The following is a 16,103-nucleotide window of genomic DNA, read 5'->3' as shown; positions in this document are numbered from 1 at the left end:
CTAATAAAGGAAAATGTTAAATATTAGGTGTCAAGCCCACATTTCACCTAATTTCTAATCTCTCATCTCATTCATTCTAGCTATTTATGGGTCATGGGTCAAAACCATTTTATTAAATGGGTTATTACAGAGTGTTGATTATATTCATTATTGAATCAAGTGTCATTTTCATACATAAGGTTTAACCAACTACACAACCTTAGTACCTTTTTTTTAAATTTCTTGCAAATAAACACCTGGTGTTTCCAAAATCATGCTATTTTAGTATTTTTCGTTAACCCGGTATGTTTTTTCCATTAAGTCTACATTAAATTAATCACAAGTATTTTGATAATCACAACTGAAATAACAGACCTTATTTATCTTTATCATTTGACAAAACCCGTGTAATACACGGGTTTAAAAGCTAGTTCGTTATATGGGCATTATATATATATATATATATATGTGTGTGTGTCTTTTTTCTCGCTTATATGTTACTTTTTTTTAGAAAACCCGCGTAGTTATAAAGAAACACAACAAGTAGTGTCTAAGTAATGTTAGTTAATCAATTAATTGCTAATTTTTAAATTGTTATAAGTTGTATAGTAAGATAGCTTTATATTAACAGTGTATGATATGTATATTGTGTAAGGCTCCGAACCTTGGGAACCCTACAGTTAGTATTCATACAAAATACTTAAGAAAATATTTAAACTTGAAAGCGGTTCCTTCCATTAAAACAAACATCTCAGAGTATAATTCAGCGGAAAACATAAATAATAAAATGAGTTCCCAAAAACCCGAGAATTTTGCCCAAAACCAATTTAAATATAATTTATAAAACTTTTTGAAATAAAATGTTCAAAAGTAAATTCTTCCATCCAAGTATGCCCTTCACCGTTCAAGTAGCTTCGTGCACGTCCAAGCGATAAGGCATCCTCTTCCTAACCTGAAACTCACACTAACATGCACACAAAGTCAGCTTGAGCTGAGTGAGTTCAAGTTTTAAATAAATAACATCAGTAATAATAATTATGATAGTCATACTAAAATTTTAAAAATAAAAAGGGTACATCAATTAAGTCATCATCACTAATAGATAATCATTCTCATACATACATATATATATATATATATATATATATATATATAAATATATATATAAACATCCTTACAAGTACATCTATATATATATATATAAATATATATATAACATCAGGGTCGAGCAAACGTACAACCCAAAGACGTAACATCTCATCAACGCATGCAAACAGAAAGTAGGCATACGTAACATCAGTAGTCGATACGACTACAACATCGCCAAATATAGGCCAAACAATAATGTATATATATATATACTATAACATCCCAAGGCCTACCATATACTAGCAAGCCTATGTAAAATAGTTTAAACGTTTCATCAAGAAAATCACTTAGGTGTGCATGCTAGCCCAAAACTTAAAAGAGTTAAAAAGGGGCATCATGAACTCACCTGACACAAGACCCGGGTTCACCACGAGCTAGAAAATCCCTAAGTAATCCCAAAACTCAAACACCTGTCGGTTTACATTCAATCAGTACTAATGACATCAAGATGACTCGTTTATCCTACGAGACGTTCTAACATGGTTCGAGTTACCTAAACCCTCGACCTCATCAAACTAAACCACAACAGCCCCCGAGGCCTCACATTCACCAAAACGACCCTTAGGTACTCCCGGGAATAAAGAATCCCCAATTTGCCCCCGGAAGCACTAGGTGACACTAACACGCGCGTTTAAGAATCGTTTAGGCCATTAACATCCAACTCAGCCCCGTGTGGACCCATTTTGATAAAATCACAGCCAACAAGTCCACACGACGCCACACGAGTCAAATAGGTCGGTAACCCGCAAGTACAACGCACAAACTATTCAATAAACGCAATTGTGCGTTGTACCGACCCGTTGGAGTAACCGACAACCAATTCAGCCCCATAACTTATAAAAATGAATTTTGAACAGCCCGTACATCAAACCGAGTGTCCCCGAGCTGAATTGGTCGTTAATCACTTCAACTCTCGCGTTAAACGCACCAAACTACAATTCTAGTCAACCGAACATAACAACCAAACTACAACTAGTTGACCGACCTAACGAACACCAATGAACATGATTCTCAAATATGTTATACTAGACATACCTAGGAATATTTTGGTGTAAAAACCTCAACCAAAACAGTCCCGAAACCTCTCAATTGGACAGCCACCCGGTTAGCCTACAACAAGCCATTAATCGATCAATACGCGTAATATAAAGACCAATTAAGATGTAAAAGACATGGGGAACCGTAAAACCAACCTTGAATTGAAGTTTTTACGGTGTAATCTTGGCTGCACAGAAGATTTTCGCGAGGGGGGGGTCCTAGGTTCCGATCAGCGCGAAAAGGTTAGGGTTAGGTTATATTTTTTTATTTTATGATATAATATAAGAAGTTACATCCAAGTCCCTCCAAATTGAAGTATAAGGCATTATGGAAGAAAAGTTAAATGGTTTAACGTACCGAGATGACGTAAAGGCTTCCGAGAAACGTTGGTTAAATCCCGAGTATTATACATACTTTACAAGTTTTAACTCTTGGAACCGAAATTAACGGGCGTTACAAGTCCTCTCCCCTTACAATGGGATTCGTCCCCGATTCCCGACGCGACAGGAACAACTGCGGATAGAGTTTCATCATCTCGTCTTCGGACTCCCAAGTAGCCTCGGAACCCCTACGGTGCCTCCACTGCACCTTCACCTGTCTAACCACCTTATTCCTCAAACGCCTTTGCTGACGATCAAGTATAGCAATAGGTTCCTCAACGTAGTTCAGCTTACTATTAAGCTCAATAACATCAAGAGGCACATGGGCCTCCTCATCTGCTAAACACTTCCTCAAATGGGACACGTGAAACGTAGGATGAATCCTCACGAGCTCCTCGGTCAATTTCAACCTATACGCCACCTCACCAACACGGGACGATATACGGAACGGGCCAATAAACCTCGAACTAAGCTTCCCCCTCTTACAAAAAACGAATAATACCCTTCCAAGGAGAAACTTTCAACATAACCCGATCCCCGGCCTCAAACACAATAGGCCTTCGCCTTTTATCCGCATAAGACTTTTGACGATCCTGAGCGGCCTTCATAAAAGCCTTAATCTTATCGAGCTTCTCAGTCGTATCCTCGACCACCTCCAAACTACCCAACAGCTTCTGACCAATGGAACCCCAACAGACTGGAGTCCTACACCTCCTACCATACAGCATCTCAAACAGTGGCATCCCAATCTGGCGTGATAACTGTTATTATACGAGAACTCTACCAATGGTAAGTGACGATCCTAACTACCACCAAAATCGATAACACAAGCCCGCAACATATCCTCAAGAATCTGAATGGTCCTCTCGGACTGACCATCCGTCTGCGGTTGATAGGCAATATTGATGAGGAGTTTGGTATCCATCTCCTTGTGAAACTTCTTCCAAAACCTGGACGTAAAACGCGCATCCCTATCCGAAACAATGGATGCCGGCACCCCGTGCCTAGAAACGATCTCACGAATAAACACATCGGCCAGCTGCTCAAAATTAAAAGTCTCCCGAATCGGCAAGAAATGAGCGCTCTTGGTCAGCCTATCAACGATTACCCAAATGGTGTTGTAATTACCCCTAGGAGTACGAGGCAGTATAGTCACAAAATCCATCGTAAGATGCTCCCATTTCCACTCAGGTATTTCCAATGGTTGAAGTTTCCCGAACGGCTTCTGGTGCTCGGCTTTAACCTGTAGACACGTCAAACACTTACTCACATACTAAGCCACCTCAAACTTCATCGCAAGCCACCAATAATTCTTCTTCAGGTCTTGATACATCTTGGTCGCGCCCGGGTGAATGGAATAGTGAGAGTTGTGTGCTTCATCCAAAATTTTACCTCTGAATCCCCCATACTTTGGTACCCACAAACGACCATCCTTATACTTCAACCCGTCACCGACGTCTTCCAACAATCTCTCCTGACCCCAAATACGTTCTGACATAATCCATTCCACCTGTAAGGCCTCATTCTGAACATTGGCTAACTACTTTAAAATGTCGGGTTTAAGAATAAGTTGATAAGATTTTACATGAATGGGTTTCGGTCTCTCCTTCCGGCTCAACACGCCGGCAACCACGTTAGCCTTACCGAGATGGTACATAATCTCCAGATCATAGTCCTTAATCAACTCCAACCATCGACGTTGTCGCATATTCAGTTCCTTTTGTTTGAAGAAATACTTTAAGCTCTTATGATTGGTATAGATAACTCAAGGAACACCGTACAAATAATGCCTCCACGACTTAAGCGTAAACACAACCGCCGCTAGTTCCAAGTCGTGAGTAGGATAATTCGCCTCATGAGGCTTCAACTGCCGTGAGGCATAAACGATGACTCGGCCTCGCTGCATCAAAACACAACCAAGCCCATGATAAGAAGCATCAGAATAAACCACCAAATCATCAGTGCCATCGGGTAAGGCTAGAATCGGGGCATGCGTCAACCGGTTCTTCAACTCGAGAAATGCCTCCTCCTGCTCAGTGCCCCAAATGAACTTAACACTCTTCTTAGTCAACTTGGTCAATGACGAAGCAATTTTTGAAAAGTCGGGGATGAAGCGGCGGTAATACCCCGCCAAGCGCAGAAAACTACGAATTTCATATGGAGACTTAGGAGATTCCCATTCGTTTACGGCTTCCACCTTCGCAGGGTCAACCAAAATACCACTTGGGTTAATAACATGACCCAAGAACTGAACCTCACGTAACCAAAAGGAACACTTAGAAAACTTCGCATACAACTTGTTCCTTCGCAGCGCTTCCAAAACTTCCGTGAGATGACCGGCGTGATCGGATTCGCTTTTGGAATATACCAGAATGTCTTCAATGAATACAATAACCGAACGGTCGAGCATCGGCCTACACACCCGGTTCATAAGATCCATGAACGCAGCCGGTGCGTTGGTCAAACCGAAAGACATCACTAGGATGTCATAATGGCCATAACGAGTGCGGAAGGCAGTCTTAGGAATATCTTCCTCCCGAATATTCAACTGATGATACCCGGACCTAAGGTCGATCTTCGAGAACCAACTAGCTCCTTGGAGCTGATCAAACAAATCGTCGATCCTTGGAAGAGGGTACCGATTTTTAACAATGAGCTTATTCAATTCACGGTAGTCAATGCACATCCGCATGCTACTGTCCTTCTTCTTAACGAACAGGACCGGGACACCCCAAGGTGAGATGCTCGGTCGAATGAAGCCTTTGTCGAGCAAGTCTTCCAACTGAGCCATAAGTTCTTTCATCTCATTCGGTGCTAGAAGGTAAGGGGCTCGAGCAACGGTTTTGCGCCCGGCACAAGGTCTATCTGAAACTCGACCTCACAGTCCGGCGGCACATAAGACAAATCATCTGGAAATACATCCGGGAAATCCCGAACGATAGGAACATCACCGACGGTAGCCACCTGGTTTTCATATTTATAGCATACGCTAGATACGCCCCGCAGCCCCGCTGCATCAACCTTTCCGCCTTAAGCATGGATATGATATGTGGCATCGCACCATTCCGGTCACCGAAGACCGTAATTTGGGTCCCATCCGGGGCCCTTAGACGTACAAGTTTCTGACCATAAACGATCTGAGCATCAACACTTGCGAGCCAATCCATCCCAAGCACCACATCGTAACCGCCAAGCGGCATCAAGTATAACCGCACCGGAAACCTATACCCAGACAACTCGATGGAACAACCCTGAATAACCCTAGTCACGGAAACGGATTTTCCTACGGCGACCTCAACCTCAAACACATCGACTACGCGCTTGGGTGATTTATACAACGAGGAACAGAAAGCGGTAGACACAAAACTCCTACTGGCGCCCGAATCAAATAAGACTGACGCCTGTAATTCATCAAGTAAAAAGGTAACTGGGGTAATATTATACTATTGCTTAGCTACATGATCATCACATACGATTCCAAAGGAATAAGAAACTATAACGGTGGAATAAAAGCTAAATAAGGAAAAGTACGTGAAATGACATCCGCATCCTCCTTCGCCTCCCTCTTGGAGATGTTGAAGGCCCTCGCCCTGGCCTTCGGCTTCTCTTCCATCTTCCCCCTCGAGGAAGTCCCCTGACCGGACCCCCCTGCCTTACTGGTAGGACAGTTTGATGCCAAATGGCCGGAACCCTTATTGCGGAAACAAGTCAACGTCGGACACTCGAAATGGGGGTGTCCCGCCTTATCATAACGAAAACAGGAGCTAGACCCACTCTTACACTCCCCCTTGTGCGGTTTCCCGCACTTCTTGCAATTACCGACGCCGCATCCCTCTTAAACTCAGAAGTCTCAGTCTTCACCCTTTTCTCAGACTGATTAAAATTGTTTCCCCCGGGCCGCTTACCGTACGAATTAGTGTTCCATGTCTTCCTTGACTCGGTCGGCGGTAACTTCTCCCTCTGATCAAACAATGTACCTGCTAGGGTAACCACCGAGTGAAAAGAGTTCATGTCGGTAGTCACCACACCCCTACGAATATCCACTGGAAGCCCCTTCACATACTTTTTAATCCTCTTGGCCTCGGGAGTAACCAAATCGGGACATAAACGAGCCATCTGGTTAAACTTGGTGGTATACTCCCGATGCATCATGCTACCTGCCTCCAAGGTCAAGAATTCATGTTCCATCTTATCCAATTCACGCGGAGGACAAAACTGATCAAGAACCAATTTCTTCAACTCATCCCATGTCATCCTCCTAATCAAACAATCACCCATAGCCTGCGCCAAGTTATCCCACCCACATAGTGCCTCGGAACGGAACGAGGCAGTAGCATAAGTCACCATGTCATCCCCCTTACATTTACTGACTCTCAGAACGGCCTCCATCTCCCACATCCATTGATGCATTGCCAATGCATCCTTAGTACCATCAAAAGAAGGGGGGTCACACTTCTTAAAGTCACCATAAGAGCAACCCCGAGTAGACACACTAACAGTCCGCACTTCGTCTTCATCCCCACTCGGCACATACACCTCCTCTTCTTCTTCGACCTGCACTTCCTTACTCTTCCTTCCCTTATCCGAACCCTTACCAACCAGAGACTCATGGCCCTAACGGCCTCAGCAACGATCTCGGGAATGGCGCTATGAAGCACATGGTAAACCTCATCCGCGATAGCTACGCGCATAGCAGGATCTAAGGCGGGGCTATCCCCCTCCTCATGAATCGGGGCTTCCTGCTGGGAAGTAGGAATCTCATTCTCGACTTCGGCACGTGGCTTACGACCACGACCACGACCACGACCACGACCACGAACACTAGAACCACCTCTCTTAGCTGCTCGAGTATTAACCATGACTTATTCATACAAAGACAGAATTTTAACATGGTCAGGTACAAGTGGCATTTAGAACATGTAAGGTAAGGGTAAACTGCTAATGACGTTGATCAAGTGTAATTAGTCGTTTACTTTACCCGCCCGTCCTAATCACCCCCTGCCCCTAACCACATTAGCCTTCTATCTAACACTTAAACAGTTAATCACATACTGGAAACTTTCAAATTCAAAGGACTGACTACATAATTTAAAGTTACCTCTTGGCGTGCAGCTACTCGCGGGATGCTTGGATCCTTCGAACCATGGCTCTGATACCAACTTGTAAGGCCCCGAACCCCGGGAACCCTATAGTTGGTATTCATACAAAATACTTAAGAAAATATTTAAACTTGAAAACGGTTCCTTCCATTAAAACAAACATCTCATAGTATAATTCGACGGAAAACATAAATAATTAAATGAGTTCCCGAAAACCCGAGAATTTTGCCCAAAACCAATTTAAATATAATTTATAAAACTTTTTGAAATAAAATGTTCAAAAGTAAATTCTTCCATCCAAGTATGCCCTTCACCGTTCAAGTAGCTTCGTGCACGTCCAAGCGATAAGGCATCCTCTTCCTAACCTGAAACTCACACTAACATGCACACAATGTCAGCTTGAGCTGAGTGAGTTCAAGTTTCAAATAAATAACATCAGTAATAATAATTATGATAGTCATACTAAAAGTTTAAAAATAAAAAGGGTACATCAATTAAGTCATCATCACTGATAGATAATCATTCTCATACATACATATATATATATATATATATAAATATATATATAAACATCCTTACAAGTACATCTATATATATATATATAAATATATATATAACATCAGGGTCGAGCAAACTTACAACCCAAACACGTAACATCTCATCAACGCATGCAAACACAAAGTAGGCATACGTAACATCAGTAGTCGATACGACTACAACATCACCAAATATAGGCCAAACAATAATGTATATATATATATACTATAACATCCCAAGGCCTACCATATACTAGCAAGCCTATGTAAAATAGTTTAAACGTTTCATCAAGAAAATCACTTAGGTGTGCATGCTAGCCCAAAACTTAAAAGAGTTAAAAAGGGGCATCATGAACTCACCTGACACAAGACCCGGGTTCACCACGAGCTAGAAAATCCCTAAGTAATCCCAAAACTCAAACACCTGTCGGTTTACATTCAATCAGTACTAATGACATCAAGATGACTCGTTTATCATACGAGACGTTCTAACATGGTTCGAGTTACCTAAACCCTCGACCTCATCAAACTAAACCACAACAGCCCCCGAGGCCTCACATTCACCAAAACGACCCTTAGGTACTCCCGGGAATAAAGAATCCCCAATTTGCCTCCGGAAACACTAGGTGACACTAACACGCGCGTTTAAGAATCGTTTGGGCCATTAACATCCAACTCAGCCCCATGTGGACCCATTATGATAAAATCACAGCCAACAAGTCCACACGACGCCACACGAGTCAAATGGGTCGGTAACCCGCAAGTACAACGCACCAACTATTCAATAAACGCAATTGTGCGTTGTACCGACCCGTTGGAGTAACCGACAACCAATTCAGCCCCATAATTTATAAAACTGAATTTTGAACAGCCCGTACATCAAACCGAGTGTCCCCGAGCTGAATTGGTCGTTAATCACTTCAACTCTCGCGTTAAACGCACCAAACTACAATTCTAGTCAACCGAACATAACAAACAAACTACAACTAGTTGACCGACCTAACGAACACCAATGAACATGATTCTCAAATATGTTATACTAGACATACCTAGGAAGATTTTGGTGTAAAAACCTCAACCAAAACAGTCCCGAAACCTCTCAATTGGACAGCCACCCGGTTAGCCTACAACAAGCCATTAATCGATCAATACGCGTAATATAAAGACCAATTAAGGTGTACAAGACATGGGGAATCGTAAAACCGACCTTGAGTTGAAGTTTTTAAGGTGTAATCTTGGCTGCATAGAAGATTTTCGCGAGGGGGGGGGGGTCCTAGGTTCCGATCAGCGCGGAAAGGTTAGGGTTAGGTTATATTTTTTTGTTTTATGATATAATATAAGAAGTTACATCCAAGTCCCTCCAAATTGAAGTATGAGGCATTATGGAAGAAAAGTTAAATGGTTTAACGTACCGAGATGACGTAAAGGCTTCCGAGAAACGTTGGTTAAATCCCGAGAATTATACATACTTTACAAGTTTTAACTATTGGAACCGAAATTAACGGGCGTTACATATTGTTTAATTGTATTTTAATTATATATTAAAAATTTTATTTTAATTAATTACATATGTCGTACACAAAGTGCCCAATAATCACATAAAAAGTTACTTAAGGGCATAACCACGATCATAGGAATATTTAAGGGGGTCATTTGCAATTTATAAGTTAATAATGGCAGTGGGCCCATGTCTCGTCATCTTCAAGGTGGGGAATTTAGAGTTATAGAGAACGACGTGTGGACATTTGACCTTTTATTTTTTTTTCGTATTAATTTGTTTTTCTAACTTATATTGAACCATTAATTTATATAAATTTTTAATTTTAAAATTTATATTATTTTTGGAATAAAGTAATGAAATAAACTAGTAGAGAGAATGAAATAGATAAAGAATGAAATGAATGATTATTATTCAATTATTTTGTTGGCTCATCATGCACGAATGAAATGAATTACCTTATTATTATTTTATGAAATAATAAATTAAAGCAACCAAAGATGTTTTATTTCATTTATTTTGAAATTATCCATTTTATTCTACGTATGATTACTTTATACAGACACAGAAACTAGAAAGTTGTAAAAATAGCCTAGTTTCCCATTAAAATTGAGAACATATGCTTAAAAACTTTTAAATGGTTCTATCCAATAAATGTTTGCCATGTATCTTAAATAAATTTAGTTATGTGCCGATTAACGTGTGAAATTTAGACCTGCGCATCAAGTTGTGGAGGTTTGGTCGGTTTTGTGTAGTGTAACGTATGACGCAAACTAATATTATAAAGCTATCTAATAAAAACTTGTCACACTATCACATTCGATGCAATATCATATACATGTTTTACATCATAAAGCACACACCAATAAGAGTTAACGATGTCAAGCTACCAATGGTTTTGATTAAAACAAAATTTGAAAGGGCAAAATTGACTAATTTTAAAATAAAAAGCCAATGGCTGTTTTTTAAAATTTCTTGATTATCAAAGTTATTATTGTGATTTTCATTTCAATTTGCAGTACCAGGAACACATTTTACTCTAACCTAAAACTATATTTAAAGTAAATAGGAATTTAACAAATTAAACCATTATTCAGTGGCTGATAATTATTCATCAAAATATTTTTAAATTTCACATTCATTGATGAGAGCAATCTCACTATAGCGATATTTCGCATGCCTCTAGCTTTCATATTTTCATTTATATTATTTTAAAACAATATTAATCAATTTGATAAGATAAATCATTATATCGTTTATTAGTACACAAAATAACTTATGCGTTAGGCTGAGGGGTGTGGGGGGCTTTAATAGGGGCTTTAGTGGGGGCTCCAACCAATAATATTATGACGTGTGGCAGAGAGAAAAACTGGATAAGGGGGTTGTTGGAGCCCCCGTTGGAGCCCTGGCCCCTGGTGTGGAGGGGCTCCAGCAGGGGCTCCAGCGGAAATAATTTAATATGAGCTCAACGGCTCTTTTCCGTAAACCTATATAGAAAATATATTTTTTTTTTTGTTTTTTTAGGCTCCCAACGGTCCAAAATACCTCAAAAGGTGTGCTCCTCTCTCTCTTCTCCCGCTAACCAGCTCACGCCTGCATTGTTTTTCGCGTTAGTGCCACCGTTAACGCTCCGGTGGTGTGGTGTTAGCGCCTGGGGGCGCGAGCGGAGGGACTCTAACGCCCCCGTTGAAGCCCCACACCGAGGTTGCCGTTGATAAGGAGCGATACTGAAGATTATTATTAGTCATATTACTGATATGATTATTACACGTAATCATAGTTTTGTATTATTAAGTTTTAGTGGGCCTAATTTTTTTAATATATAAGCATGATATTATTTAAAATAAATATAGATCGTTAAATAATTATATTAGAAAAAAACAAGGGTTGATGTCATTAGCTACTCGAGTTCCACCTATCACCATTGGTGCAAGTTGGAACCCATTTATGACCTTAGACCATATATGAGCAGTAATTACAAGATTGCCATCTCAGATGTGTGGACTAATAGTAATTACTTATATAACTATATAAACTATAAAGTGCAAAAAGTGCTTGGCGTACAATTCTTTTTGCATGTAGTACAATGTACAGTTATATAAAGTACATTGCACAGATTGCAAAATACTTCACTAGCTATCAAAAGTTCAAAACTGAAACATCTAATTACGTCTGTATGCTATAATAAAATACATAAATACCATAAGCTTATTGTACCTGTAGTTTTGTTATAAAAATAATATAACAGTGAACAGTCAAACTGATTATCAATACATATCAACTTGTTGAAAGTTAAGTAATCTAAATTAAACGAGTTTGAGATGAACACAAACTTGTGTTGAAAGTTAAAACTTATTTAATAAACAAAAGAGTATCACACAACCGATTTATTTTTGTAAAATATTAATTAAATACAAGATACTTTATATGATTCTAACAAATAAATGTATCAATATGCATGATTATAGTTTAGATATAATTATATATAAATAAATAGTTAATCACAAATAAAAGAATACAAACGACTCTATTCCAGGTCGAATCTATAACAATATTCAGAAGCTAACTCGAGTTTTAGGCATGTGGGTCAACCTCCTTTACACATGTATAAAAAAAATTAAAATTTGCGATTTTATATACTATTATAAATATGCTATATAGTTTTAGTCGCAATAAGTTTCTAAACTTGAACATCAATAAGTCCTTTTTCAATCATTACAAGGATAAAGATGATTGAGTCGTGTACTTGTTTCTAATATACAATGGTTGAATCATACACACTTTATCAAAACTTATGTTACAACTGCTAATCAACTATAGGTTCCAACACTGTCAACATAATCGACTGTCAACATAATCGACAAATAAGGAGCAAAAGAATTGAGTTTAATCTTGATCTTTGCTCATTTTAAACTTCATGTATAAAGCTTGAATTTGTTTAATAATTATCAAATAATTTGTCATTTATAAGAACTATTATCTCTCCTACACACATAAGTTTTTCTGTATATAATAACAATAATATTATATAAATGCTATTTATTATACTTGCGTAAGTAATAGACTCGATTAGTCTTTTGAAGTTAATCAAGTTAATGTATGAAGTCCAGATTTAGACTTGACTATTAGACAATCTTCACTTTAGAGTTAACCGTAACACGATTTTTCACAATTTGATTTCGTAACGAGCGACTTAACTCGTTTGCATATCGTAAAACACCGTTTTTTTAATTGTGCAAAACTGCAATTAAGTAAAGTTTAGTCCACAAATCTTAAAAGCACACAAACTTCAAGTACCAAATATTTTGGAAAAGACAAAAGGGACCTTAAATAATTAAAAGGTGTCGCCACTAGATTCATGCCTCGTGGATTTAGTTAATCAAAAGCAAGAGCATTCATCCAGTGTATCTTACACCCCTCTACAATCCCCACGTGTCACCAATCCATCCACTTACCCCACATTACATCCATGCACCATCCCACACACAATCCCAAGCTCCTCTCTTCTAAAACTCTATAAATGAACATCATTTCACAGGCATTCTTCCTTCCCCTTGATCCTTAACCTTAACACCCACGCTCACGTTAGCACTCACCAGCGCCTCTTTTGTTAAAACACACAATGAAGTCTGATGCCTTATCTTACGCCGGGTTTGATGAGACTCATCTTCTTGAGGCTTGTACTTTTTGCTCTAAGCCGCTTGGTCACAACAGTGACATATTCATGTACAGGTATAAAATTTAAGAATATATTTGTACCAACATGTGCATCATTGACTTGTACCACATGCTGTATCAGTTGTACCTTGATAAAAATTTTAGTGAGTTTTTTTTAAAGATCATTGATAAATGGAAACAGGATGCATATAAAGGATTGTACTTTGTGCATAAAGGGTTGTATGTTGTACACTTTATGTAGAGTGTATATTTAAACGTAGTGTGTATATTTAAACAAATGAGTAAAAACCAACTAGATCCAGCCATAGGTTTATGAAAATAAGCCGTACGCTTGATGGGTTGTACTTTCCTCATATAATGATATGTACTTTATGCTTAAAGATCCATACCATGTGCATGAAAAACTGTGCAGGTGCATATTTTGTGCATGACTAGATTCGTTGAACTTGGACAAACAAACATAAGTTCTAATACAATTGGATTTTTCCACACTAATACGAGGGTTGTTTGGATATTGGGATTGTTAAAAATATACAATGATAAAAAGTGGTACGAACATAAATGGGTTCATAGGTGTTGACTAATTATTTTCAAAGATCCTTATTGAATAATAAACCAACATTAAACTTTTTTTAAGATTCTCTAACTAGATGCATCAAGATTTGTACTTTATGCATCAAGAATTGTACTTTGTGCTTGAATGGTTTACTATAGTTTCAAGATTTCTGATGGGCATTTTTGCACTTTTACAGAGGAAACACACCATTTTGTAGCCAAGAATGCAGGCAAGAACAGATTGAAAATGATGAAGCAAGAGAGAGGAGATGGAAGGTTTCATCAAAGAAGTCAACAGAGGCTTCCAAAAAGTCAACAACTGTGCAAACCGGAACTCTTGTTGCTTCAAATTAGTCACTTTTATGAAATATTATGTGAAATCATATGATACCCTTTTCTGATAATAGTATATGAGGGGAGGGGTGTATGAGTAGATTGTTGAAGCTTGGGTTTAACTTGTAATTTGTATAGAAGTTAGTGGTTGGTGCGGTGTCAATATGCTTGATGGTGATGATAAAAGGGAAAGACATAGATACCCTTGAGATAAATTTTGGTCTTTTTTTTTTATTTTTATTTTATGTTGATGTTTTGTTTTCCTTGGTTGTATAACCTCCACGTATTTGGGTTTTTATATTCTATAATGAAAATACCCAACTTGATCATGTTTGGGTTATAAGATGGATTTTGAATAATTCTTTTTTTAATTTGGTGTTATTTGTAGGGTATCTTTGGAATACAAAATAATTTTAAACCAAAAAGATGTAAACAAATCATATAAACACTAACTATTACTGGTTTTAGTATGTTACATAAGATGTAATCATCATACTTTTTATAGAGAATTGCGAAAAATATAATTGTATGCAATGTTTATACCAAACTAGCTTTTAGATTGCGTGTTATTCGGGTTATTTTTACTGTTTTTTTTATATTATTATGAATATATAGTGTTCTTGTATGATGTGTTTAGGTATTAGTTGTAGACAAACTTGCTTTTCTATTTTATTTACGTTCATATAGACTTGTTAGAGTTGTTCGTTGATGGGGAACAAATGGGCTCTCATGCATTTATCAATTAATGTGACCAACCCATTAAATGACTCATGAATGCTAATATAACCAACTGAAATATAAAATTTAAATAGGCTTAGTTGTGTATATATTTACTTTTCATCGGTCAATTCACAGGTCAAGATTGTTAACCTGTACATGAATAAAAAGTCCAAAAAAAAAAAAACAATTGAAAACGTATGTTAAAAATATATAGTGTCAATTCAAATATCAAACACATAATTGTTATTTTTATTTTTGGTCGTATGTTATTGGGGTTGGAGCTAATGATTAGGATTGCACATGGAATTGGATATGGACTTGCTTATTTTTATTTTTTGTCGTTTCTTCTTTGGTGATGATGTAGAGTTTGATCGTTTCTTTTGGATTCTTTAGCGATTGTATTCGATCATCACAATGATTATAGTTTTTTGCTGTGCATCTTTGTTGCCACTCAATCTAGGCTGTTAATCTTTCTTTGAAACCCTTGGTTGAAGTTTTGATAGGGTTTAATCTTGTTTACTTCAGAAATTGCATTTTGGGGCCTGCTAAATGTTCTTCACGATCCACACTCACAGAGCAGATCTTGGGGATTATTGGCGTTGTTCCTTTTGACTATGGTTATCTTCTTAGATCAATGTTCTCATAGCCCTTCACATCAGATTGTGTATGATTAAAGTTGCTTCCGTTAATTTTTTTCTCTGGACCCCATATTCACTTTCATTCCTCGAAAATTTGGCTCGGACCACCATCGCTTCACAACACACAGAATAACTGTTTGCCACTGTAATAGCCACCCCGCTGCCACTTAAGAATGTCGAATTGTGGAGTTTGATACTTAATTTGTTTGGTTGAATAATGAGGGTGAAGCATAAGGATGTTATTGATTACGAGAGCGAAGGAATGGGAATGGAATTGTGCTGTTTTGGTTCATCTAGTGAAACAGGGTTTGATTCGAGAAGTTCAAACTGTTGTTGCAACGTAGACTCTTCACCATCCTTTTTTAGTTCTTTTCTCATCATAGCGTGTTTGCGTTCAAAGAGTTGATTGTAAGTGGAGAATTGCATCAGCTATTGCTTCTATGGAGTTTTGTGACAGTGACTCTTGTCCCTAAAAATGGAGAATTTGATCAAGATGTTTG

At 38.2% G+C, this 16,103-nt stretch overlaps 1 protein-coding gene across 1 annotated transcript; it reads left to right on the top strand.

Annotated features, from left to right (window-relative positions):
- The first annotated feature begins 13,238 nt into the window (after window positions 1-13,238).
- LOC143540848 (FCS-Like Zinc finger 3-like) lies at window positions 13,239-14,350 on the top strand. Its single transcript, XM_077033817.1, has 2 exons — window positions 13,239-13,411; window positions 14,110-14,350. Exons 1-2 carry the CDS (start codon window positions 13,302-13,304, stop codon window positions 14,264-14,266), a joined length of 267 nt encoding a protein of 88 aa, XP_076889932.1. The 5' UTR covers window positions 13,239-13,301; the 3' UTR covers window positions 14,267-14,350.
- The last annotated feature ends 1,753 nt before the right edge of the window (window positions 14,351-16,103 follow it).

This window comes from Bidens hawaiensis, unplaced genomic scaffold, assembly GCF_021521415.1.
Source record: "Bidens hawaiensis isolate Kalapana, Puna unplaced genomic scaffold, B.hawaiensis_p1.1 tig00012376_1, whole genome shotgun sequence".
In the NCBI taxonomy this organism is placed as follows: domain Eukaryota; kingdom Viridiplantae; phylum Streptophyta; class Magnoliopsida; order Asterales; family Asteraceae; genus Bidens; species Bidens hawaiensis.
The sequence above is the reverse complement of the archived record's forward strand: the minus strand, read 5'-3'. Positions and strand labels throughout refer to the sequence as shown.